The sequence below is a fragment of the Panthera uncia genome, chromosome D1, assembly GCF_023721935.1.
Source record: "Panthera uncia isolate 11264 chromosome D1, Puncia_PCG_1.0, whole genome shotgun sequence".
Classification (NCBI taxonomy): domain Eukaryota; kingdom Metazoa; phylum Chordata; class Mammalia; order Carnivora; family Felidae; genus Panthera; species Panthera uncia.
Genome location: NC_064808.1, coordinates 101847052 through 101874553, shown reverse-complemented (window position 1 = coordinate 101874553; position 27502 = coordinate 101847052). Strand labels below are relative to the sequence as shown.

General features: G+C 40.9%; 1 protein-coding gene across 3 annotated transcripts; it reads left to right on the top strand.

Annotated features, from left to right (window-relative positions):
- Positions 1-41: 41 nt before the first annotated feature.
- Positions 42-27502, top strand: HOATZ (HOATZ cilia and flagella associated protein). 3 transcript variants are annotated; one of them, XM_049613662.1, is made up of 6 exons: positions 42-212; positions 4267-4740; positions 5744-5814; positions 24301-24360; positions 24947-24999; positions 27313-27502. In XM_049613662.1, exons 2-6 carry the CDS (start codon positions 4512-4514, stop codon positions 27368-27370), a joined length of 471 nt encoding a protein of 156 aa, XP_049469619.1. In that variant the 5' UTR covers positions 42-212; positions 4267-4511; the 3' UTR covers positions 27371-27502. The 3 variants fall into 3 exon arrangements, with proteins under 3 accessions (XP_049469619.1, XP_049469603.1, XP_049469610.1); XM_049613646.1 differs by lacking the exon at positions 42-212 and adding an exon at positions 2018-2151; XM_049613653.1 differs by lacking the exon at positions 42-212 and adding an exon at positions 2688-2927.

Sequence of the window (27502 nt, the reverse complement as noted above, 5' to 3'; positions counted from 1 at the left end):
TTTTTTTTCTTGTTATTTTACTTTTTTTAGTTGCACTACCTGCAAAATGAACTGCGTTTAAAAAAAAATCTATTTCTGGAGACAATGCATCTTGATGACTTTTACATATGTTTTCTTTATTTTTTTTATCATCCTTGAAGAACATCTCTAAAAATATAAGTTTCAAGGCATCTACTGCAACCAGTGCTTTGGAGGGCAGCAATCCAACTCAGGTAAGACATGTTAGATGCAACTAATGATCCTAAAACATCAACCAGGAAGAGGTATTTAATATTGTATTGGGTAAATTGACTCGCAATTTGAAAAAACAGAACTGCTTTTATAATTACGTCCTAACCAAAACTTGTAAGTCTGCATGTTGTTAATGGAATGAAAGCTATTTCGCTCCTGCACTTATTTATGTGTGTATATTTAACTACAAAATACAAAATTGGCTCTATAGTTACCTTTAGAAAGCTCACAGGTTAATAAGCTCTGATTCCAGCATATTGCCCAGTATGGCTTGGTTTACTGTACGTGTTAAAGAAGCGTGAGGGATTTGTGTAATATGTTCCACAACATTGTGCCTCTCCCAACCGTAAGATGAATGCAAATTATTGTTAGTTATAAATGACCTGTTTTTTGCAATTTAACTTTATAAGTTGATCTTGACAATTAATGTTTTCTGTACCATACATTTGATACAGTAAAGTTGGTTTCTTACTCTTCACTTTGGTGTTGCCAGAACAAATGATGCGTGTGGCAAAAAATGTGTGTTCATATTGAAAGATAATGCTATAATACTGAAAACTCATCATTGGAAAGTTCTTCTGGTGGCTTAATAGTATGAGTTTAGAATTTGTTTTGAATGATCTAGATGAGTCGCTCCTAATTCACGCTATTAGAGGCATCTATGAAACCATTTGCTGGGTTTAGGGAATCAATCTATAGCTGGGAAGTTTTCCTCTGTGGGAAATAATTTAGAACCAAGCATTTGGGGTCAACAGTGAGTGTTCTATACCAGATGCGTGAAGACCATACTGGGGGTGGGGAGTGGGGGGCTACTCCCAACTGAGTTTCACTAAACTGAGGTTATCCTCTCCTGACTTATTCATTGAAGGAAAAGAGGGCATGGAGTATGTAAGACAAGAAGTATTCCTACAGGTCCCCCAGAAATCCTCTCGAACTGTCCTTTTTGTCCAGTCTACTCCAAATACACACATAAATACATCTACATTATCACATGTGGAGTTGTGAGAATAAGAAAAATGTAACTGGTCACAAGACATTGTTTCTCCCTGAATATCCAGATTTAGTCTTGCTTGGGGGACCTACTCAAGCCTCAGCTCCTCCATGAACCTTCCCTGACAATTACAGTTCTCACTGATACCCAACCTACCCTCTTCTATTTCTGCCCAGTTTAGTAATTTATTATATACTGCCTTGAGGGATAAACAATGTGTTCACTTTGTGTTACCACCTAGATTATACACATGGAGGGTAGAATAAGTGACCTTAGGTGCTGAATATATACCAGGAAATTAAATAAATATGTGAGGCCCAAGCTTTGATCTAACTAACGAGTTGGCTGACTGGCTATTTGACTAGAAGATCCAACCCTCCACCTCATTGCATGGCCCTCCAAGACTGTAAGAGGAGCCCAAGGAGAAGGCAAGGGTGCGGGCGGGATTCTCAAAGGCAGTCGTCCCACAAGCCAGAGGCCACCCAGGCCTATCTCCATCTGGAAAATTAGAGCCTACAATTTGGTACCAGGCCAAGTTGTTTTCTCTGACGGAGATGGGCATGAAAACTGGGTGGGCGTGTGGGGCTTCTTGGGGAGGGGTAGGGGAAAAGGAGCTCTTTGTCCCTCCTGCCCTATCAGGAAGAGAAACTTCTCAGGAATCTGTGCCTCGGTCTCCAGGGCTTCTTCCCCGCAAGGACCCGCCCTCGGCCCCTTCTGGCAGCTTCCGCCCCTCCCCCAACCCACCCCCACCTCGCGAGCGCCCCGCCCCCTCCGCCTCGGGGTTCCAAGGGCGGTTGGCCCGCCACGGCCACGGTCACTCGGCCGTTCGGAGCTGCGGGGCGCACGGGGTTGAGAGAGCCGGCTCTAGGGTTCGGGCTGGGGCCTGAAGAAACGTTTTCTGGGGCGCACCGGACCCGGGAGTGAGGGAGGTGGGAGCCGGCCCCAGAAAGCGTACAGAGAAGGAAGGGAACCTGAGGGGGAGGGCCCCGGGAGGCACGGAGGACCGGCGCGGGGCCTCGGCGGAGGCTGGGATGAAGCCACCTAGGGTTGGGGGGGGGGGGGGGGGGAGGGACGGCGCGGCCCGCAGGTGCAGGTCCTCTCGGAGCGCTGCCCGCTGGCCCTGCCACGCCAAGTGTGCGCGGGGGCCCGGGCAGGGGCCAGCGCATCCCGCGGGCCGGGCGAGGGTACCCGGGGAGTCCGGGACCCCGCGCCCTGGTCCTCGCGTCCGGGCACCGTCGGGCGTCGCCAGAGGGGAAACGAGGCCCGGCCCCCTCTCGGGGCCAAGGCGTGGGCACCGCCGACCTTCCCGGGAGCTGCAGCCCGCGGGCGCCCGGTGCTCGGTTTGTAGGCAGTGTAATTAGCTGATTGTACTCTGGTGCTCACAATCACTAACTCCACTGCCATCAAAACAAGGCACAGCATCACCCGCCGCCCCGCGGGCCGGAGGACGCCAGCCACCCTCGGCGGCAAGCGGCGGATCCCGAGCGTTGGGAGAAAGCTGCGCTTCGAGACTCGATGCGTCAGCATTTGCGGGACACAGCGCTGCTCGCGGAGCACATGGTCGGCTCTCGGGGGAAATGCCTGCACCCCAGGGGGTCGGCCGCTGCTCCGTGCAGTTAAACTGTGAGCTACTCCGGGGCGTCACTGCGAGAGTGGGCAATCTCCTGCAAGCAGGGCGACATCTGGACAGTTGAATGGCATTAATGTAAGCTATAATGACTTCTAGACTCAGGGGACGAGCCCCGAACTTGACGTTTAATGCTGTATGATGTGATCCCTTGTGCCTTTTTTTTTTTTTTTTTTTTTTTCATGAGTAAGGTCATTTTCACCAACCCACCAACTAAAGGGAGCTACAACTGACACCATGATTTGCCTATCACCACGTTTGGGGCACCAACTTGGTCTGCAGTGTGTGATGGAAGTGAACTTTTTTTTACCCCCTCTGTGAGTCTAGTTACTAGGCAGTGTAGTTAGCTGATTGCTAATAGTACCAATCACTAACCACACGGCCAGGTAAAAAGATTTGTTAATCGTCCAAATGAGCTGCCTATGCACATCAGTGTGTTTGGGGTGGGGGAGGGGGATTGGAATACGCAGATACTCCCCATTGCCTATGAATAGCTTAGCCAAGAGAGAAATCAGTATTTTAGCTACTAAATATACAATGTATTATATATATATATATATGTTTTTATAATTTTTCAACTTCCTTGAGGTGCTTAACCCCCCAAAATTTTAGACATATTGGGGAATATAATTTTTTGCTTAGTTGATCTATTGCCATTCTATAGACTTGTGATTATCAACTTTTGAAACTATCTTTTTGTGAGGCTGTATGAAAATTTTTGAAAGATTAAAAAGTGCCATCAAGTTGTAAGTTGTGGTTATTACCAGGTGTCCCCTTTCCTTTCCTGAGTTGGCTGTAGGCCATCCATGTCAATTCCTGCCATGGTAATCACAACTTTGCTGTTGGCTGAAATAGTGAGATTGTTCCTAGATTAACGAAATCTCCCAGGAAAGTGATTCGCTCACACTTCATAATGGTTTTTTTATAAGAATACATGAACATTTTTCACAGTTTATTTGGACCGAGTCCACACATGAGCCATAGCCCCTTCTTTTAAGTAATCATTTAAGACTCTTGCAGAGCACACAGCTTTTAGCCGGACTGATGAGTAAATGCACTTAGGATCTAAATTCAGCTTCTTCCATTAGATTTCCCTGAAAGGATAGGGCGGAGGGAACTCTTTAACAAAAATTTTACACCTAGGTGCTTATCGCCCCGTTTGGACCTCTGGGCTCCCCTAGGGCTAGGAGGTTGGCCTCCCTGTTGGATTCTCCAACCAATATCCACATAGGGCATGCTGAGCTGTGGCAATCTGGTGTGGAAGGAGGGGGTGGGTTCAGGTGGCAGAGCAAAGAAATTGAAAGCTTTATTTAGATACCTAGATATATTTGGGGGATAGGGAGCTGGGTGGGAGGTGGGTCGAAGTCTGACTGGGGATGTGAGAGCGTTGAAGTGTTGCCCCACTGACTCCCAACAGGACAAGAAACGCCCCCAACTTGATGTTTTGACTCTGCTATCTGGACTCGCAAGGCTTGGACCGACCCTAAAGCCTGTGGCCCTGAAGACGTGGGCTTTCGGATAGCCCATGTGCAGGCGCTGCACCCCAACACCTATCCAGGAAAACTAAGGGCTTCTGGCGTGGTTGTTGCCAATCTGACCGTTCTCTACAAGGCGGGGCTGGGAAAGAAGCCGAGGGAGCTTGGAGAAGCGTCCTGAGTTGCCATGGAAACAAAGCCCGGCGGCAGAGGTCGCCCTGGCCTAAAGGAGTCCGTTGAAATTTGCCCTCAGGGATTACTGGTGTTCACGGGATCTTCAGAACAGGACTCCAACTTGGCCAAGCAGTTCTGGGTGGCCGCGTCGATGTATCCCACCAACGAATCTCAGTTGGTGCTGTCCAGAGGTAGCAGTCAGCGTCTGCCAGTGGCCAGGGCCTCCAGGGGCGGTGCAACTGGTGAGTGGATGCCTCCTGTCATCATCACCAACCTGGAGGATTGCAGAGCTCCTCCCAGAAGTAACTGCAGAACCGAATTCTAAAATAAGAATCTTTCGTTTCACATGTCTAAAACCCTATACCCACAGCTTCTCAAACTTCTCAGCACTCCTTCCCCAAAAGCACCACTGGTGTATTTATTACACCTAACATCACATCTGAAAGTATCTCTTGAGTTATGGCAGCTCTTTGGCTAAACGGTAGAGAATAATCTGGGGGGACGTTACATGTTGACTGAATGGGGTGTTTACGTAATCAAGTTCACACAGGAAAGCGAGAAAGTTGAAAGCAGAATCAATATTGGGAGCCAAGTTCCCAGACGTGTAAGACATTAGTAAGCAGATGTGCAAACTGCTATTATGCAATTTTTATAGGTCTAGAGAGCTTAAATACCTTTCATGCCGTCGTCTTTCCAATAATTGCTTTACTTCCCCTTCGTATTTTTTAGAGAAAATTTACTTCCAGCCTTTTTTCGCTGGAAAAAACATTAAGTACCAAGTTTTATGCATTTCAACATCCTGATTCCTAGATTCTTCAGAAACTAGGTACTAGGTATAAGGAGATGACTTTACACTTTGGCATAACTTTCTGAATTGCATACCAAAGCTCTGTCTCAGAGACCATCCTATCTACCCAGAGGAGAATGTCTAAATTCCCTACCACATTGAATTGGAATATAGAAATTGCAAGCTCTGATACTGCAAATATGTTCTCTTCGGAGACCTTCTCTTTGTCTCTGGACTCTTGTCTTACCTTCTAAAGACATTAGAGGTTCCCTTTGGCCATAGCCAATTATTCAGTCTCCGATTATTTATGAATCTGGTTTATAAAGTTTCAAGACAGTACATATTTGTGTCTACCTTCCCGCTCTATTACCTTTTAATATTTATCCAGTTTCATATCAACCTTATTATAAAATCAGGATAAAATTATTTCAGGTTGAATTTGACTTTGTTTCTTTTAGAGAGTCCAGACATCACTGCTGACACCCTAAAGACTCAGCAATCTGAGGAGAAAGAAAAGTATCTCCAAAAGGTAGGCCAATATTTCAAGGTCATCTGATTTTCATTAGAAATTCATTATTATTTTCTAAATAAGCCTAGTCATTTGATTCTCCTGGGTGGCTCAGTCGGTTAAGTGCCCAACTTCAGCTCAGGTCATGATCTCACAGTTTGTGAGTTCGAGCCCCACGTCAGGCTCTGTGCTGACAGCTCAGAGCCTAGAGCTTGCTCTGGATTCTGTGTCTTCCTCTGTCTCTGCTCTTCCCCTGCTCATGCTCTGTCTCTCAAAAATAAATTAAAAAACGTTTAAAAAGTATATATATATATATATATATATATATATATATATAGTTATTCTTTTCTAAACACAAGTATGTAAAAATTTTCTACTTCTTGTATGCCAGCTTGAGCAATTAGAGAACCTTTGTTAGAATTATAATTAAAGATTAAAAACTTCTATTAAGTTTTGGCTATTCTCAGTCTCTGCAAAAGCCCACAGAATCAGAGGGAAGTGGGGGAAAATGGCTTCACACATTTGCCATCCAATAAATCCCCAAACCATATACAGTGTTCTAAGAACGTTGTAAGAACTGGAAAAATCTAATAGAAATGGCTATCTTAATAGGTCAGAATTAAATGATCAGAGGGATGAGTCTGTCATCTAGAACCACAGCGACTAAAGGGTGAAATTGAACACATTAGCACCGTCAAATCCACTGAGCATATCTCTTTTTGGCAACATCCCTCCTTTGCTTAAATGGCACAGGCACAGACTTTAACTCCTCAATTAATATGGTGATTTATAGGAACATTTTGTTTGGTTAATGGATAAATTCCATTCCTGTAACTGCTGCTGCACTATAAAAGCAAAGATAGAAGATTGGTTTGGGCCTAATATCTTTAATCATTGGTGTACTGGCAAACTCTGAAAGACTTATCAGGAATTCTACATAGATTACAGAATAATGCATTTCAGTTTGCTGATTACATTAATTCACTGTATAGATTTTTGGTGATTCTTCCAAACAAATGAGGTGATTATAAATAGTCAGCATTTTATTCTTTCTTGAGGCTATTAGGTACTGTGTATTTATACCAGGACTTAATGGGTGGGATGGAACCTAATTTTTAGTGAGGTAAAAATCATTCAAGTCAACTTCCTCAATACTTTTTAATTTCATTTTTGGAAGATATTAAAAATAAAAGATTAAAGACAAGCTATTGTCAATTTTTATCACCTTTTGCCAAACAATTAAGATGATGTGAGTTACAGTTGCATGTTCTGCTAATGAATTATTTTTTTTAATGTTTATTCATTTTCAAGAGACGGAGACAGAGAGCACAAGGGGGGGTGGGACAGAGGGAGAGGGCGGCACAGAATCCAAAGCAGGATCCAGACTCTGAGCTGTCAGGACAGAGCCTGATGTGGGGCTTGAACCCACGAACCACAAGATGATGACCTGAACTGAAGTCAGACGCTTAACTGACTGAGCCACCCAGGCACCCCTGCTAATGGACTATTATATCAGTAGTCTTAGAACTGGTTTCCTTGCCTCGGGTTCTTCTACATTAATTACTTAATGCTATAGATATTTATTGAGAAGTACCAAGCACCAAGTACCGTACCAGATGCTGGGAATACAGAGAAAGCTGTGGTCTGTGATCTAAAGGAGCGTACAGTCTGGTGGTAGAGACAGCCAACTAAAGACAAGAATTATGATACATCATCATGATAGTTGTATGCACATAACACTGTGGGAACACATTGAAAGGCATCAAAATGAAGCTTAAGGAATCAAGAAATCTCCCCAAAGGAGCTGAGTTTCAAAGAATGTATCAATTTGACCAAAGAATATGCAGAGTAGTCCTCCACAGTGCACCAGTTGTCTTCCTAAAACCCAAATCCAGTTACGCTTCTCTCCTTCTGTATCAGCATGCTAGGGTAACAAAATAGCACAGACTAGGTGGCTTAAGCAACAGAATTTTATCTTCTCAAAGTTCTGAAGGCTCAAAGTCTGAGATGAAGGTGCCATCAGAGTTGGCTTCTGATGAAACCTCTCCTCCTGGCCTGTAGATGGCCAGCTTCTCACCGGGTCCTTACATGGCACAGGGAGAGAACCCTGGTGTCTCTTCCTCTTCTTATAAGGACGCCAGTCCGATCATATTAGGGCCCCACCTTTATGACCTCATCTAACCTTAATTACCCCCCCCCAAAGGCCCTCTCTCAGAATACAGTTACACATGGGGTTAAGGCTTCAACATAGGAGTGGGGGCGGGGAGTGGGGAGATGAACGACTCAGTCCATCCACCTACTTCCTTTTTTTCCTTGGCTCTCCATTTCTGCAGGATGAAGACCAAATCCTTCAGTATGTTAAGTTCCTTTTCGATCTGACCATAACCTGACCGACTTGTACCACTCTCCTCCTCCTTCCTGAGCCTTCCCCCACCCCCAGTGTAGCCCGCACTGCACAACTGGTTCGCAACCACTAGGCTAGGGCACACTCCATAGCCTCCCCGTAGGTGCTAACGAAGTGGGGAATGGGTAAAATAATTTTTGTGGAGCCTAAATAGACAGATTATTCTGTGATATCTGCCAAATTGGACATCAGCTCAAGTAGGTCTGCAATGCAGTAAAGAAGATTCTATTTGTTGAGAGCAGAAGAGGCCCAACAAAACAGCAAGCCCGCAGGAAAGAAATAGAATGTCACTGAAGCTATGCCTTGTGAGTACATTGAAGAGCTTAGTCAGTGCAGCATAGTAGAATGCTGTTCAGACAGTGCCCTGGTACAAAAGGCAAAGGAATCCTGCGGTATATTTCAGATACTACTGTGATGTAGAGTCCATAATGGCCAATTTAGTGAGTAGATACCATGTGCTAGAAACTAAGCTGAGCAGTTCCCTTGTATCAGCTCCTATTGGCCTTACAATAGTCTCATGACGATGATTCCCATTTAATCCAACAAGGCTTAAGTGATCTTCTGGTTCCCACAAGTGGTAAGTGACAGAGCCTAGATTCAAAGCCTGTATCCTCACTTCAAAGCCCATGAGACTCATTTGTGTGATAATGATTTTGGCCATGGCACCGTTCGGCTCTGCTCCCAAATAAGTTAGAATTCAAAACTGTAGTGTAAATAAAATGTGTGTGAGACACACTGTTTCCAGCCCCGTGAGACTGTAAGCTGTTTCTTCAACCTGCAATGCGCTTTGGTGTCTCTACCTGAAATGCTCTTCCCCATTTACCTCCAAGAACCTAGCTCAAGTGCCGGCTTCTCTGTGCCGGGAGAGGCGACCTAGACGCTAGAAGAATGAACGGCTTCCCCCCGCATGCTCCTATGGCAAGTACCGTACATCTTTCTCACGGCGTTTATCACAGTCTCTGATCCGTGCTATGGGCCTTTGTGTGTGTTCCCGTCTTCCCTGCCAGATTACAGGCACCATGGTGTAGTGGACTTCAGAAACAAAGCCAGTTTGGAAGTCCAACTTTGCCACTTACTATTTGCATGACCTAGAACAACCTATTTAACTGTGAGGCTCAGCTTCCTCAGATAGAAAAAGAGGAATGATAAAGATGGCCACTTCATACACTGATACAAGTCATGTGACGCACCTGGCCGTAGTTTGCCTTCGACAAATGTGAATTCTCCTCTCCTCTGTGAGAATAGAGGTCATTTCATAGTGCCTAAGCCCGATGCCTTTCTGGTTATTGAAACACAATACATATTTGTTGATTGAATAAATAAATGCATAAGTGAACGAATTAATGAGTGAACATATGGTCTATACAATGATGGTTCCAGTTTGTTTAGCCTTTTCTGCGTATATCCATCTGGCAAATTTTTCTAGGCTGATAATTTTTGCAAGAATACTCCCCAAAGCTAATCTGTTTGCAAGTTGGCTTTAAGAGTATGTTAGCACATCACTTCTATTCTCAGTTTTGCTTTTATCTCATGGGTCTCTATGTGGTGGGAGAGAATGTGACTCCGTGTAATTATGAAAACATAGAGTCAGTTTTTGGATTCTACCATTTTTCTAAGTCTATTGTGCCCCATTTGTGTTGCTGCCATCACCATTCTAGAAATTTTAGCTGGATGACAGAAAAAAAAGTGGCAGTGGGTGGTTCTTTTTAGCTAATAAAAATTTTACAATGATCTGTTTAATTTCAGAGCATCTTCTACATATCTTGAACATATACATTGATAAGTAAATACCTAGTGTGATTTTCATGTTAAAATAGGGGGAAAGTATTTCCCATCAATTCTCTGAAAGGTTTTTTCTTCTGCTGTTCCTTAAAATTAATGAAAAATCTAAAAATTTCATTTCCATATATCTTAAAAGTACCTTTATAAAAGCCTTTTCTCCCGACTGATATTGATTTTTTTGGTTGTCGAACTTTTTAAAAACTGTAACGTTATCCTCCATTTTGGAATATTCTCCAGGTATGCATTATAAATGCTTTTGGTTAGTGGTCAAAATGCTATTAATCACAACTACTGTTTCTTTGATGGATATCCATGGCAGAAAATCAAAAACAGTTGAGTCTGTCAAGATTAAATGGCTTACTCTGTCCATAAAGGAAACCTTATAGCACTATACTGGACCATTATTCTTCCTTTGAGAGTTCTAAAGTAGTCTGCAAACATTATAATAAATGAATAGTCAGCTAATTTTTTGAAGTCATAAAACTAATTTGCTTTTTAGTTTTGCCACCTTTAGGAAAGCTCTTTAGCTGATTATCTCTTTATGAAAAGAATTATAAATAATTCATTTGCTGGGAGAAGGAAGAAGAGATCAGAACAGTATTTTAAGTCATATAAATAGGTGACTTATTGGAAATGTCCATCTGAAATCAGAGTTCTGACATGAGTATGTATAAACTGAAGATTTCTACAAGGAAATTATCCATCTACAGAACAACATCCCAGATATGCTCTTTATAGGGAATGGGGTTTTAGTCCATCCTATCATATAACCTATGCAGCCAAGACTGACCATAGTGTAAGTCTTCCTCAAAAGTGAGCTTGCATATATATGGCATTTCCATGAACCGGAAGCAAATCATGCCATGAGAACATTCTTAGGAGAAGAATCTAAGAAGCTTCACAATACTTTTATTCACTGAATTATGAAACAGCATGAAAGTGGAAAACCTTAACGGCATTCTCCATTATCCTATATCCTGTATATATATATCCTATATACTATCCTATACTTCAAAGTAATAAAAGGGATGCTTATCAGTTTCATAGATCCAAACCAAAGATGTAGGAAATTTTCTCAGTGTCCTTACCATGATGCTCACATAAAAAAAAATCCTCTTTGCTGCCAAATTGATCAGAATTGGCTACCCAGACAAACCTAAATTTTCTCAGTAACAGTGTTATCGAGTACTTTTTTAGTTTTGCTATCCTGCTCTAATGTAATATTAACAAAGTTCCTTTTCCTCCATAGAACCTTAGGAAATGGTAGGCTTCTCCTTCACCAACAAAAGATACTTAGTCATTTAAATTCCTGTTGTTCCTGATTTGTCAAAGAATTCAAGTGAAAGAATCATAAAAATAGACTGTGCATTCACAGTAACAAGCAAATATTTTGGTAGCAAATGATAATGAAAAGATTACATAAATATGTATGAATTACTCTTTTATATCATCTATAGAAACACTTTGTTTTCAAACATTATTCAGACTTGGGAAACATTTTCAGCTGACAGATGAGGCTCCCCTGTTCATCTTCTTTGCAACTTCTACAGTCCGTGAAAACATACTTGGAGGAAAAGGGATCAGATAGACGAGATTTGCAATCATTTACACGAATTCATTGCCTGATACAGACACAGCCCCAGAGTTCAACAGGGACATGTCCCAAATGCATGTCCCAAATCTTTTCTTCTTTCTTCCCTAAGATTTACGTACTTTGTCTTCTATATACATTCACCTTAAGAACAGAATAAAAACATTTTAACCCCTAAGATACACCTGGTCAAGAACCCATACTAATTATCTGCTTGTGAAACATGACTAAATGAAACTATTGAGTGTAGGATGAAACACAATGGGATTATGTAAGTTTTAAGGTAATTGACAAGGCAATAGTGGAAATACAGTTGATAGGACAAAGTCACAGTAGATGAGCATTGTATGTTTTCCAAAGGAAGTGATACCAGGAAAAGGCAACAGATGGAAATGGAATTAGAATACGGGGTCAAGAGTAGAAAATAAGGCAGGACCACTGTCCTGGAGTATCTGGGGTACTAGACAAGGAAACAAGAAAGAAATTGAACACAGAGAGAAGGCAATATTCATGTACTAGAACTCTGATACAAGAGAAAGCCTTGGCTATAAACAAGAAAGCAGAGTTCTAGAAGCATAAACCCTTCTCCCCAACAATCAACAACGTTAAACATTTGTGTTATTCCCCGCTGCCATACCCAGAAAACTACTTTAAAGCCATCAGTATACAAGATAAACAAATTGACATATGGCATTTTTCTAAGTTTATTTATTAGCATGTGTGTGCACTGCGTGAGAGTAGGGAAGGGGCAAAGAGAGATGGAGGGAGAATCCCAAGCAGAATCCCACACTGACATGTGGAGCCTGACTTGGGGTTTAATCCCACAAACTGTGAGATCAAGAACCTGAGCTGAAACCAAGTTTGACACTCAACCGCTGAGCCACCCAGGTGCCCTAACCAATGGTAATTTTTTTTAGCCAAGTCAAAAAATGTTCAGAAATCAATTTACAGGGGTGCCTGGGTGGCTCAGTTTGTTAAGTGTCTGACTCTTGATTTCCACTCAGGTCATGATCTCATGGTTTGTTAGATTGAACCCCACGTTGGGCTCTGCACTGGCAATGTGGAGCCTGCTTAGGATTCTCTCTCTCTCCCTCTCTCTCTCTCTCTCTCTCTGCTCCTCCCCTCCCCCCACCTTTCTCTCAAAATAAATAAAAACGATTTTAAAAAATCAACCTACAAACAGTTGTTCTATTATAGAGATAAACACTTAAATAACCTTTTGAGGAAAAAAGACATATTTTCATAGTTACCTTAATTCAGTAACTTATTAGAGAAAACTTAGCTATTATTTAGGACAGTATATCTAAGTCTTGAAACTTTTATTACAAAGGATACATTTTTAGAGCACTGAATAACTAAAAACAGAAAGAAAAAAGATAGTTTTTAATGATGCTTATCATGTTTTATGTATTATCTTTGCATTCTCTGGAGTTTATGACCATAATGCTTCCAGCAGACATAATGTAAATGTTGGTATGGGTACAGACACTCGCCTGTAATGCGAGGTTGAATTCAACATTGTGTAGGGCCCACCCCATACAGGTAAGGCTCTATACTGAAATGTAGAGTCAGGTGGGGCCAAGCTGAACTTTACGTAATGTTCGCCCAAAGCTGCCGAAAACTTGGTAGCCTTAAGAAAAGATGTAAGCAAGTCAACAGTCATAGCTGAAGAGGCAAGGCCAAGCTCAGGGAAGAAGAGGCAAGCAGAGCCATACAGTACAATGAATCATGAGGACAAAACTTAGGAGAATATGTTTTGGAAGAACTGGCCAAGATTCACTCAACAAATATTTTTTGAGTACCTCTGTGTTCCTGGCACCGTGCTGGGCACTGGAGTCCAGTGGTGGAGTCACCAACATGTTGTAAAGATACAAATTCTATCCTTATATGAAAGTTGCAGTCTAATCAGGGAGAGAGATATTTGTGAAAGAGTTCTACTTGATGTTGGGCCGACACTGAATAGGGCAGAGTTGACCCAATCAAGGGAACAGGAAGGATTTCTGCAAAGACTAACCGGAGATTTGAAGGAAGAGTGGGCATTCATTAGGCCAGAAGCAGGGGTGTTGGGAGCTTTGGGGGAGAGCATTGCAGACAGCAGAAGCAGCTTTGCAAAGACCCTGTGCTTCGAAAGGCATAGGGCATTTCAGAAGCTGAACGGCCAGCAATGCAAAGCTTAGGCCACCGTAAGAACAATAAGAAGCCACTGAAGGGTTTTACATCGGGGGGGATGATAATATCGGATTTGTTTGGAAAAGTCAGGAGACTGACTATAATACAGAGAATGGTTTCCATTAAAATACATTTGACAGAACTGAGAATGGATTGGAAGTGGCCAGAGCGGAAGGGGGCGAACCAGAGTGGAAGCCATTGCTATCATCCAGCTGGGAGGTGATGGTAAGCTTGGATTAGGAAAAGTAGGTTTGGAAGAGATTTAGGAAGCAAAATAACCAAGACTTAAGTCCTATACTGGATAGGAAATGTGAGACTGAACAAGTTATCGAAGATAACTCCGAGTTCTCTGGATTGCACAAAAGGTGCCGTTCTCTGAAACAAGGAGTGTCGGATAGATGAAGTTCAGGTGTTGCGTTGGTGTTTTGTTGGAGTGGGGAGGGGTTGAGAATTCAGCTTAGACTGTACAAGTGTGGGGTGCCTTTGAGAGAAGCAGGTGGAGTTGCCAGGCCCGAAACTCAGGGAAGTTAAGGGCCAGGGATGAGATTGGAGAGCCATCCAGTGGGAAGTCCCCCACCCCCTCCTTCTTGCAGCCTAATGGGCAGGACAGGAAAGACACTTCTGAAAGAGGAGGCCAGCACTATGAACACACTCACCTTATCTATACGCATCAATATGATGAAAACCTTAGAGACTCAGTAGTTACTTGTTTGCTGAAGACAAGCCTTAATAATTATCGCAGACTGAGCCATCAATAGTCTATAATTCAATCTCATGTAGAAGTACCCTTAATACATCTATGCTGTAGTGAGTTTTAAAATGCAATGTTCACTTTGTGCTCCTATTTTCCCCAACATTAAAATTCAAATCTCACTTATTGCTTTTTTTTAAAAAATAAGTGCCTTTGAAAGCAACATTAAGCAGTTTTAAAAATCACTTGTACTTTCGTGCGTTTGTTTTGCGTGAATGTTTTAAAACAAGAGCTATGCTCTGCAGATAATTAGTACTGATTTCCATTAAAATATGTGTAACAGAACCAAGAAAATATATTTCTTTTTATTCTTCACAATAGATAAGTTAATATTTTATTGGAATCTACATTTAAGAAAAACTGTGTATTGACTGTCTCTTATGTAATGACTGATATGTTTTTCTCATTTTAGTAAGCTGTCATTTTTTAAATGAAAATTATATATGTCAGAGCTTGGAACTGAACCAGGATCAAGCAATTTCCAGGAGGTATGGAAAGGTGCTTAGATATGCATCTTTTTCCTGCCAGTCAGCGTTCTTCCTCCAGTTAATAGCCCTCTGACATCCTCCATCCACTCTCGTGGATTACTGCTGGTGGGTTTGCCTCCTAAAATTCAGACTGGAGAAAGCCTTTTCCTTGATTATTCACGCTGTCTTTGAAAGTACATAGTAGATCATTTGAGGTCCAACAGTTCAGTATCTTACTACATAGCAGGTATAAATTTACTACACAGAAATTATAGAATCTACAGAGCAGAGTTCAATTCATAGGCACAGGGGATGGTAGTAAATTTATAGAGTAAATTCATAGTTGAAGCATTCTGTTATCAAAATCAACATGCTAGCAGTTACATACCGCCTTTTGGAATCAAGCCGAGATGTGAGACTTTTTACCCATACCTAGTTGTACCTAAAGCCGCTGGTAACTTGCACCTTCCTCAAGTTGGCATGGCACGTGGAAGAGACATGGAACCTACTGAGGATTGCATCTGTAGAGCAAGAACTAGAATTCCCTAGTGCTCCTGTTGGACTCCCAATCATAGGCATAGAATTAAAAGTTAAATTTAGGAGTCTCAAGAAAAAAGATCAGCTAATGTCCTTAACTTGTGTTAAACTATAGAGCCTTGGCTGAATATTATAAATTTGGAGTGTGATTCCCATTTAATAGTTAATTTTTAATCAAAAATCCTATCATGAATTTATATTATTTTTATAATATATTAGAAAAATATATTTATATTTATATTAAATAGGATCTTAGCTCATCAGTTTAAAAGTACTACTGTAATTCAACCATTCGTTGCCCTTCAACCACTTTTTGCAAAGTGCTACATGGTAGCATAAAATAAATAACTTTGATCAAAGCTGACCTCAAGCTGGGTTAGCTCCCCACTCTGTGTGTTCCCATTTTCTACTAGAATATAAAGTTTTTCTGAGAGCAGACTACATTTGTCTTATTCACCATGGTTAATCCGAATTAATTCTTCATTTTCAAAATGAAGACTGAATGAAGAAGCCATCTGTCACGGTGTGTGTGTGTGTGTGTGTGTGTGTGTGTGTGTGTGTGTGTAAGTGTTCCAAAATCTCCAGGATGTGTTCGAAGTACTGTAGCAAAAGAAACAGAGGATATGGAGTCAAACAAACAGTGTTGGGAATGAGTTTGAATCCTTGGTCCTGCCAGTTACTAGTTAGTTACGTGACCCCAAGAAAAGTGGTTAATTTTTATGTGGTTGAGTTCTTTCTAGCTGTAAAGCAGTAATAATAATAATACCCATTTCACTGTGTTATGAGGGTTTAATGAGTAATCCCTTGCACAAGGCCTGTCATCCAGCAGTGACTCAGTGAAAGTCTGTTTTATCTTCTCTGCTCTCCCTTTCTATTTTCTTTTAACCCATAATTGAAAGGTTAGAGTACAGCCAGGTATAAACCAAGCTTTAGGATTAAATGAGATGCTTTGACTAACAGGGTAAAAGGGTGATGGTACAGATTATCAAATGATGTAGATTGTCATCCAGACATGATGAGTAGATGACGAAAGGCGCCATCCCCCAGGTACCCATGTCCCGATTAAAAGACACAATCAAGATTGGCTTGCCCATACTGTTAAGGAGACTCTCATAATGTTTCCCCATAATCCTATTTTATGTACCACCTGAAAAAAAAATTGTCACTGAAAATAAATTTGGAAATATCAACTATGGAAAGTTCAACAAAAACGTGTGGCCAAAGTTAGTTAACCCTTGCAGGTAAATACCGCCTCTCTATGCAAGTATAGATTAAGAGGTGAACATCATGGTGAAGGTCTGGATCAGTGGTTCTCGACCAGAACCCTATCAAAAATCCACTGGGACAGGAATATTTTCAGCTATACAGACCCTTTGCAATAGTTCTTGGAAACCTAGAAAAAGACTCCAGTATAGAAGCTAACTAAGTGAGGCCAACACGCTATTAAAGGTGGTAAATAGCAACAACAATTAGACCCAACTCAAGCCAAGGCAAACCCGACTGATGAGCTAAATGGTGACCAACGTTACAGTCATCATTAAAATTTAAATTACAAATATGACCCTAAACTGAGTGAGTAGTATAGGTTTGGTTTGCTTGTTTATTTTGTTTTTGTGTTCTAGATGGATGAGACTGTTTGTTATTTCTTGGATCTGTTTGCTAAGTTTTGTTTTTTTTTTCCCTAGGAAATTGTCCATTTCGTCTACATTTGCAAATTTCTTGGTGTAAAGGATTCATAGTGTTTTTTCATCATTTTTAAAAATTTGTTTATGCTTATTTATTTTTGAGAGCAAGAGAGACAGAGTGGGAGCAGGGGAGGGGCAGAGAGTGAGGGAGACACAGAATCCGAAGCGGGCTCCAGGCTCTGAGCTGTCAGCACAGAGACCGATGCGGGGCTCGAACTCACGAGCTGTGAGATCATGACCTGAGCTGAAGTTGGACACTCAACTGACTGAGCCACCCAGGCGCCCCTTTAGTTATCTTTTTAATCTCTGCTGTAGATCTAGTTATTGCTTCTATTCATTTGTAATCATTTGTATATTTTTCTCAATGGTTTTTCCAAAAGATTATCTATTTTAATAGTCTTTTTCCAAAAACCAACATTTGGCTTTACTATTCTCCATCATATTTTTGGCTTCTACCTTACTATTGATTTGTGTCACGTCTTCCTTCAATTTTGGGTTTGTTCTTATTTTCTTTCTACCTTCCTTCTCTTTTTAGTTTGTTTCTTAATTGTCCATTTTATGTCTTTTCTAACATAAGCACAACTATAAATATCCCTCAAAATACTATTTTTGCTTCACCTCACAAGCTGGATAGTATTTTCATTATTATTCCATTTTAAGTATTTCTAAATTTCTATTTTGATTTCTAATTTGTCCCAATAATTATTTAGAAATATGCTTTTTTAAAAAAATTATGTATTTAAATTCAAGTTAATTAACATACAGTATAATATTGGTTTCAGGAGGAGAACCCAGTGATTCATCACGTACATACAACACCCAGTGCTCATCCCAACAAGTGGCCTCCTCAATGCCCATCCCCCACTTAGCCCATTCCCCCCACCCACCTCCTCTCCAGCAACCCTCAGTTTGTTCTCTGTATTTAAGAGTCTCTTATGGTTTGCAGGGCACCTGGGTGGCTCAGTAGGTTAAGTGTCCTACTCTTGATCTCAGCACAGGTCATGATCTCACAGTTCGTGGGTTTGAGCCCCATGTTGGGCTCTGCACTGACAGTGCACAGCCTGCTCAGGATTCTCTCTCTCCCTCTTTCTCGGCCTCTCTTTCTCTCTGTGTCTGAAATAAACTAAAAAAAAAAAAAAATACAAAACTGTTTTTATTTTTCCTTCCTTTCCCATATGTTCATCTGTTTTGTTTCTTAAATTCCACATATGAGTGAAATCATATGATCTGCGTCTTTCTCTGACTGACTTATTTCGCTTAGCATAATATACTCTAGTTCCATCCATGTTGTTGCGAATGGCAAGATTTCATTCTTTTTGATCACTGAGTAATATTCCAGTGTGTGTGTGTGTGTGTGTGTGTATCACATCTAGAAGTATACTTTTTAATTTCCAAATGTTTGAAATATTCTTGAGATATCTCTTTTTATTTTCTAAATTATATTGTAGTCAGAAACATAGTTCCCGTTTTCTACTAAACCAAGCTTAACCAGAGCTGTCTTTATGTCAAGTTCCTCAATATGATGCCATTCAACTATCCTACGCTTTATACTCTTCTTCTCCCAAAACACACATCTTGCCCCAGGAAAGACAGGCTTATCATCATCTTTAAGCATCTTTCAGCTCATTCCTATTTCCACATCTCCATTTATTTTTACTTGGCCTGTTACCTTCGTGCCATTGCTGAGCATGCTTTTTCTACTGTGGTCATTAACTTACCCCAGTGCTCCTCTGGCTGCCTTTCTCCCTTTGATGCATAATTTTTTAAATCCTTAGATTGCTTATTTTGGAGCTCCTTTAAAGTTCTCATGAAACTTTCTACATGTTTTAAAATTCTAAACTTATATTAAGATTTTAGATCCAGCAATGGATATGTTCAAATATTATTTTTTATGTACTTTTTTTCATTTTCTGATGTTTGGACCATGAGTATATATTGCATTTATATTCAATGGAAAGAATTTGTAAAAAATTTAAATTTCCATGCAAATTAATATATTTACTCCAGTATTTTTTAGTCTATTGTCTTCTTGTTTTTTTTTTTTTTCCTTTCAGAAGGAAAGGAAAATCATTGTATAATATAATACTTTGGGAACTAAAAAAAAGCACATATGCTGTAAATCCTTTATTCACCTCCTTATGTAATCCTCAGAACAACTCCGAGAATTACCACAATTACCCCTATTTTATAGATGAAGAAGCTTAGGCTGAAACATGTAAGTGACTCTTTCAAAGTCACACAGCTAAAATCTAGCAAAGGCAGTTGGAACCCAGGTCTATCTGTCAGTGGAACCAAGGTGCTTAACTACTATACCCTACTGGTTCCAAGAGTTTCTAGATTCTCTAAGTATTGGGATGGTTGCCAGGCAACTAGGCAAAGAATTGGTTTTAAAATCAATTCAGTACTCTTCTAAGATCATCTTAAGATTAAATTCAGTAGTTCAGCTTATGCTGTGGTCATCTATATTCTTTTGGTAATATAGATAAGTAATCAGAGAATTACACACGTATGCTATTTCTGATGAATGTTTCAGTCAAAAAATTTCAATCATAATCCAAAGAAGAAATGGATTTTTCCTATGAGAACCAGGTCTTGAGAAGAAAGGACCTTTCTTTCAAAGACTAGTATTTATTAAGAGTTTCTTGTATAACCGAAGATTAACTAGGGAGAAAGTTTATAATGCACTGGAAATTTTGTGGGCAGAGGAATTTGCACTGCATAATTAAGGGCAAATAATCTCTTCATTGACCCTCCTCATCTTCCCTTTCTTCCATCCAACTCTATCCAGCAGCTCACCCATAGGCCAGAGATGGAATCATCAGTATCCTCCTGTCCACAGAGGATGGGCAATGCATCCTCTTTTTCCCACTTTTCCACATTTTGAAAGCATTGGAAGAAAATATTTCTCTTATAAGAGTAATAATAACGATAATAATGACTACCGCTTATTAAATGTTTACCATATGCCATGCATTCGGTAAAGCAATTTGTATGATCTCCAGTTTTCACAACAACCTTGCTTGGAAATGAGAAATCCGAGACTCAGAAAGTGGCTCTTGGTTTTGCCCAGGATCGCAAACCTCTAACCTGTGGGTTAGTGATTACTGTCAGAGGGAAGAAAGGAGGAACAGGGAGGGCTATTTAAGGTACTACTTGCCATTAATCATACAGCAAAACTGAGATTCCAACCCAAGTGTTTGACTCCATAGTCTGTGGAGCCGCCCATGTTGTTTGGCTCTGAAAAGCCAAAAAGAGAAAACTAAGCCCTTTAATTCTTGAAGTGACACCAAAATGTATTAACCATCTATGAGATATTAACTATCCTAGTTTCCTGGAACCAAGTTTTAGTCCATACTTTATTTTCTTAAGAATAGTATATAAATTAAATGTATAAATATAGAAGAAAATACTATGTTAAAATATTTAAATTTAAATTCTGATCTCCCTATATTATTATTTGAAGAACTAATAAATCATATGGCAAAAATTTCTTATCCCATTAATGAATACGACCAGAACACTGTGAGTAGAAATGATTAGTCTTTTGTTGTTATGAAATTAACAAGTAAATTATTTATCCCTACTAGTAGGTTAAATTGTAGAGATTTTCTCTTACCGCTGAATTTGTTTAATTATCAAGGCAGAGATTTATTAGAATAGTTGGCACTGTTTTTGTTCTGATGACATGGTTGCCTGCGGTAGTTTTTTCTTATTCATTCCCAGGAAGCACATCCAGAAAGCAGAAATCAAATCATATCTGAAAGCTTTGTTTCTGGTGCATTATATTATAAAACTGATCAGGCACTAAAATCCATTATAGTAAAAAAAGGACCTGAAATAAAAGGACAAATCAATTTCTTTTTTAACATAAAATCTATTTGAGTTTTTGTTTTTCTTTTTACCAAGGAAGGCAGGGCCAGGGGATGAGGTGAGCAGGGATTCAAGCAAGGGGGTGCTGGGAGCCACCATATGAGTGAGGTAGAGGCCCCCCTAGCAGGTGCCCAGCTGACCAGCCCAGCCAACTTGCTCCGTCCCTCACTTAAAAAAAAAGTTCTATGATTAGAGCCCTGGGTGATGTTGCACATGCCATGAGAGCACACTCTACACCATGGTGCTGGTGCCTCAGTGCTGGCCAAACTCCAGAGCCAGTGACTCTCCTACCATGAATATGCACTTGGTCTGGACTGATCATAGAATAAACGCATCTCTCTTTTTAAGACAGGTGAATTTTTAATTTTACTATTATTTTAGATCTTGTGACTAAATATGTGTCTGTACGTGAGAAGCATTATGTCAATACAACTTGCCTATGGCTACCCCATAGTTACACACAAAATAATCACGTAGTTTTGTCTATAAAGAATCTTCAGAACTATCCATTGTTTAATTTCACTTTCTAAAACATTTTTCTTTTTCTTCCTCTTCTTTTTTTTTAAAAATTTCCCCCTTAGGCCAATAATTGTGTATTAGAGCAATAGTTTCATCCACATGTTGTGACTCAATCAATTCAGCGTAACAAAACTTCATGGAGAATCATCTGCAAGGCACCGCTAGGCTCTAAAGAAGGATAAAAAGAAGGATAATACCCTGAAAGAGTCATGGTAGCAACTATGAGATAAAACAAGGAAAGTAAGATCCATACCTTAATAAAGGTACAAAGTGCTATGTAATCACAGTACAGGAGCCATTAATTCCTAATGGAAAAGTTGGAAAAGAAACCAACACTGAACAGCTACATTAAAAACATCCCCAGTCAGGGGCGCCTGGGTGGCGCAGTTGGTTAAGCGTCCGACTTCAGCCAGGTCATGATCTCGCGGTCCGTGAGTTCGAGCCCCGCGTCAGGCTCCGGGCTGATGGCTTGGAGCCTGGAGCCTGTTTCCGATTCTGTGTCTCCCTCTCTCTGCCCCTCCCCCGTTCATGCTCTGTCTCTCTCTCTGTCCCAAAAATAAAAATTAAAAAAAATAAATAAAAAAAAAAAAACAAAAAAAACATCCCCAGTCCTTATCTACAGACATTATTTTATCCAGTCCCTAGCAAGTTTGACAGGTGTTATGAAATTCAGCTTCGTTTTTGCAAGTATCCTGAATTAGTTTTCTTTCAATAACCGTGATGTTATGTGAGACCTAAAATTCAAGTGAAAGGTAGAAATCCTGTCCCCAAATAAAAACTTCATAGGCTTATAAGAGGCAAGATTCACATGACAGGAGCAAAACGAGGCAAAGCCAAGCCAGAGGTGGACCTGGCCCAGCTGCTGATTTCTCCTGCCCCCTGGGCTCCTTTCCTCTAGCGTCTCTGTGGAGCTCACCCCGCGGTTGTAGCTTCGCCTGCCAGCGGCGTCCGGGCTGAAGACTCGTCCTGAAGAACTGCTGCTTAGCAATGCAGCAGCCTCCAGGGCTTGGCACACCCTGCTTCCTCCGCCTCAAAAGCTTTTATCCCCATCCTGTGTCTGTTGCTTTCTGGTGACCACCACTTGGAGGAACAAGCTTGTCACCTCTGGGACGTCTTTGAGTCTCCCCTAGAGACACACACCCCCCGAGTCTGAATTAAGGGTCCCTTGTCAGGTCTCTTGATTGTAGCCTATACAAACGCCTTCATGGCACAGTTGAAAGTATCGTCTGCAATTACCTTGCAAGCAGGAATTGTGCTGTTCAGCCCCTAGCACAGTGATGTTACATCACAGGTGCTCGTCATGGATGGAAACGTGTCTCCCCTGAAAAAAAGATATGTTCGAGTCCTAACCCCCAGTATTCTACAGAATGTGAAATTATTTGGAAATAGAGTCGCTGTAGATGAAATTACTTAAGGTAAGTTATTACCGGAGTAAAGTGGGCCTTATAAGTGTCCTTCTAAGACGTGAAGACAGAGATACACAGCAAGAAAGCAACATGCCTACGAAGGCAGAGATTGGAGGTCTAGAACTGCAAGCAAGGAGCGCCACAGATGGCCAGCAGCTACCAGAGGCTGGGCAGAGGCCGGGGGGATCCCCTACACATCTCAGAGGGAGCTTGGCCCCACCAGCCCCTTGATTTTTGACAGAACTGTGAGACAGCCTCCAGAACTGCGAGACGATAAATATCTGTTGTTCTAAGTCAGCCGGTTCATGGTGCTTCGTTACCCCAGCCCTAGGAAAAGAGTGCCGTGTTCAGTCAATTCGGATGGATGGGTGACTTCCGAGTTTTTACCTGGCTATGACAAATCTGTGTCTGTTCCCAGTTATTTCCTGGTTGTAGCCTTGATCTAAACAGAGATGCTTTCATTTTAATTGGCCACTCAAAGCTACAAATTTTATTTGTCTGATTTTCAGGTTCTTCTTTCGTTCTCAAATACTCTAGATGCAATGTTCTCCCTGGCTGTCTCCAAAACTGAACATAACTGGATTTTATGAAAGAAATTTTGTACCCATACTTGCCCCTTTTTATATAGTCTATATCTTGATAAATCTTCATGCCTACACTAAAGTAGTGTTTTAAGACATAGGAAAACTTACCTGAGGGTGTCCTTGTCTCAGTATCTAAGGCAGAGGAGAGATGAGAGAATGAAGTTCCATTCCATATGCATACTGCTGAGAGCCGTCTTGTCACAGACTTAGGTTGTGGTCTGCTGTCTGAGTTTGCTGATCTTGCGGCTTACTACCATTTGAATGCAATTTAGTGGGGTGGACGATAGCTTGGGCTTTGTTGTCAAATAGAGCTGGGACTGACTCCAGATCTGCCATTCCATGGCTTGGGTAAGTTATTGAACCTTACTAAACCTTGTTACCTCCTTTATCAAGTGGGGTAACAGTAGTGACGAACTTCTGGGTTATTATAAGAAAATAATGGCATAATGTGCATGAAGTTCTCAGCATAGTTTGTGTAGTAAAGTCTTAATAAAGGTTATTATTAGATTATTAGATGGGCACAAAAAAAACCCTTCCATTTAGTGTGAAAATCATATTATTTTGTAAAGTAGCATCTTCTGGAATAAACTGTGTTACACATGAGAATCTATCATGGAAATTAAATACTTTTAAATTCTTCCAAAGAACACCGGAAGGCAAATGCAATGATATCTACCCTTCACAGACAAAACCTTTATTATTGAGTCAAAGACTCACTCACTTTTTTTTTTCCTTTAAACAGGCTAAAAGGAGAGATGAGATTCTCCAACTCTTAAGAAAACAAAGAGAAGAAAGGATCTCGGTGAGATCGATAGGCTTTCAGATACATTGATCTGGAGGGGCAAGTTATGGCACATTCCCAGAGGTTTATAGATTGTCCCCAGATATGTGGATACTCATGGCCCAGAGCCTTCTATCTACTGGAGTGAGGGCAGGATATAGACATCAGGTAGTTTTGCCATCTCCAGAGAACGCAGGTCTGCTGGCATAGAAGCAAGGTGATATGGTCAGTGGGTCTGCCATCACGCATTATAAGGCTATAGGATATTCCCATGGGCCCCTGCAGTGCTGATCTTTGTTTTCCAGTGATCGGTCTTGCTTAGATCATACCAAAACAAATGCTAAATGAAGAGAAACATAATAAAAATAGGAAAACAATAATAGCACCCTCTAAACTTACGGATGTACAAACACCTGCTCTTGTGAATGAGCCCTAACTCTCTTAATCTGGAACATTTCTAACCCCACAGTCTCCAGATTTAAGAAGCTAGTCTGTGTAAACTCCATGGTAATTCTCCCTCAGATTTTTTTTTTCAAGTAAGGAAATTTCAGTCAGCGCAAGAATTAAAAACTTTCCTTTCTGAGTTCTGTTTTGTTTTTGTTTTCAGAAAGAGCTGGTTTCCCTTCCTTACAAGCCAAAGGCCAAAGGACACAAAGCAAAGTAAGTTTACTTCTGTCAAAAATATTCTTACCTTTCTAGATTCCCCCCATAGAGAAGCACTTCTTTTTTCATACTCCCTTTGCCCCCTGCCCTCAAATCTTCTAAAAACCCACCCACTGTATTTACGGGGCCTTGAATAAACCTTCTCCCCCTCCACTTTAAAGGCTGGGTGCCCACTTGCGTATCTGGGCAATATGCCAGCATGAAGTGGTGCAAACAGAACAACAAATGAAGCCTGAATCTCTGTACACATTCCCTTCCCCTCCTTTCTCATTCCGGGCTACAGTACCCACCTGCCACCACGCCCTCTCAGCTCCCCACTCCCTTCCCCACGTCCAGCCCTGTCGTCGTTAACAACTCAGCGGGTCTTTTCGATTACCAGCTCCGATCCCACCAAAGCCACATCTAAGGATGCGAAACCTAGGTTCATGTAGTGGGGGCTTTAGCCTCACGGTGAGGGGTTAATAGCCTTATCCCTGCAATCATGTTAGCGCAGGAGGAGACACTTGGTCCCGAAGAGTTTAAAGGAAACACCCTATTTAAAAAAAGAAGCCCTATTTTTAAAAAACTCTACATTTTTTGTTATTAAGACTGAAAACTAATGTGGCTAACTCAACATTAATTTTATAAATATTTATTTGCATACTGTATTCAGGGAAGAACAGAGAGTAATAGAATTTTGGTTCTTATCCTACTGGTATTAAGGCTAACTCCCTTTAATATTACCAGAGGAATTCTCTTTTAAAAATAAATATGTCTAGGGGCTCCTGGATGGCTCAGTCAGTTAAGTGTCCAACTTCAGCTCAGGTCATGATCTCATAGTCCATGAGTTCGAGCCCTGCGTCAGGCTCTGTGCTGACAGCTCAGAGCCTGGAGCCTGCTTCAGATTCTGTGTCTCCTTCTCTCTCTGCCCCTCCCCTGCTCATCCTGTGTCTCAAAAATAAATAAAAACATTTAAAAAAATTTTTAATAAATAAATAAATAAATAAAAATATGTCCACACTAGTTTTTTTTTTTTTTTTAAGTTCTGAAAGAAATGAAAAGATCATTTAATCACCTGGCTTTGTTGTCCACATAATACTCAGCAACTTAATTTCTTACTTTTTAGCCAGATGATTTGAATTAGCTTGTAAGGGTGAAGCAAAACTAGTCCAAGGGGAAGATTCATTTATCTGATTCAACTAATGGGTGAAGACTGGTACTTAACTAAGCATCGGCTCACGGGTCTGGGCGCTTCAGGTTTCTGTGCATATTTTTACAGGAATGCTCAGAACATTCCTGCTACCACCCATGTTGATTCACCTACAACATCATTTCAGGCTTGAGCAGATAATGCTTTACATGTCTGCCTAACTCCTTTTGTATATGAGCTTACCCATTTTCCCTCCTCAGCCCTGGAGCCTTAAATGTCATTCTGTTCACAGGGATCTTCCTTTCCCGAGCTTCTTCTGCAGTCACTGTCTGTACCATTCTTTTGGCAAATAACCACACGCTACTTTGCACCCGTGTTTTATAATCAACCCAACTCATTAACTCCTAAATTATTTAACTTTTCACGTACTGTGGGCTTGTCTGCCATTGCATTGTAAGCTCAGTGAGAAACTGGGCCACCCAAAGTGCCTGACACACTGGCTGCATGTGGGAATTCAGAAAATATTTGTAACAAAAAATTTTAGCTCAAAAAGAGCATGCAGTTCAGTATTAGCTAATTTAGAAGGTGATGCTTTTATAGTGCACATTGTAAACATTTTTAAATTTTTGAAGTATTTTAGATACAATCATAAAGTACTTAAATTTGCCCTCTTCCTCCTCCCTCCATCCTTTCATGTCCGCCCAGCCTGCCCCCCCTGCACACACAGATACACCTTCACCATGCTCCTGCAACAGATCTGATGATAATCTAGGTCCTCTTCGGTCAGAAAGAACTAGAAAGTGTGTTCCTGCTAAGGTTTTAGTATCAATATGTTTATTGCCCACCCCAGAAATATTTGCATCTCAAAAGAGGTCTGACTAGAAGAAGCAATGGGTAATCCAAAGAAATCAATAATCAATGATGAAATCTCAGAAGTGTCACTCTCAGGTGAGCAAAATATATTTAGGGTGGGCAGTCTTCTCCCAAGCCCTTCAAATTCCACGTGACTGCGTAATGACCCCTCCTCCCACTTGCACGTTGATACTTGGTTGCAAAATCTAATGCATCTCCAGAATCCAAGACAGTTACTGGGGAAACTTTGAAAAGCTGTTTCCATGCTACATTGTGTTTACAACTACAGAGTTCTGTGTATTAAAACTGATTCATGTTACTGCCGACAGGAAAGTGATACCAGAGTCAGACAAGGAAGACCAACAGGAGGTCAAAGCCTTGGACTAACTTGATGGACAAATGGGAGAGGATGGCTCACATAGATCTTTACTTTTGAAACAACGTTCTCTTAAGTCAGGATCATTCGGATCACCTTGTTAAGATAGACAAAGAAATAAAAGTTAAATACGCAGGCTTCTA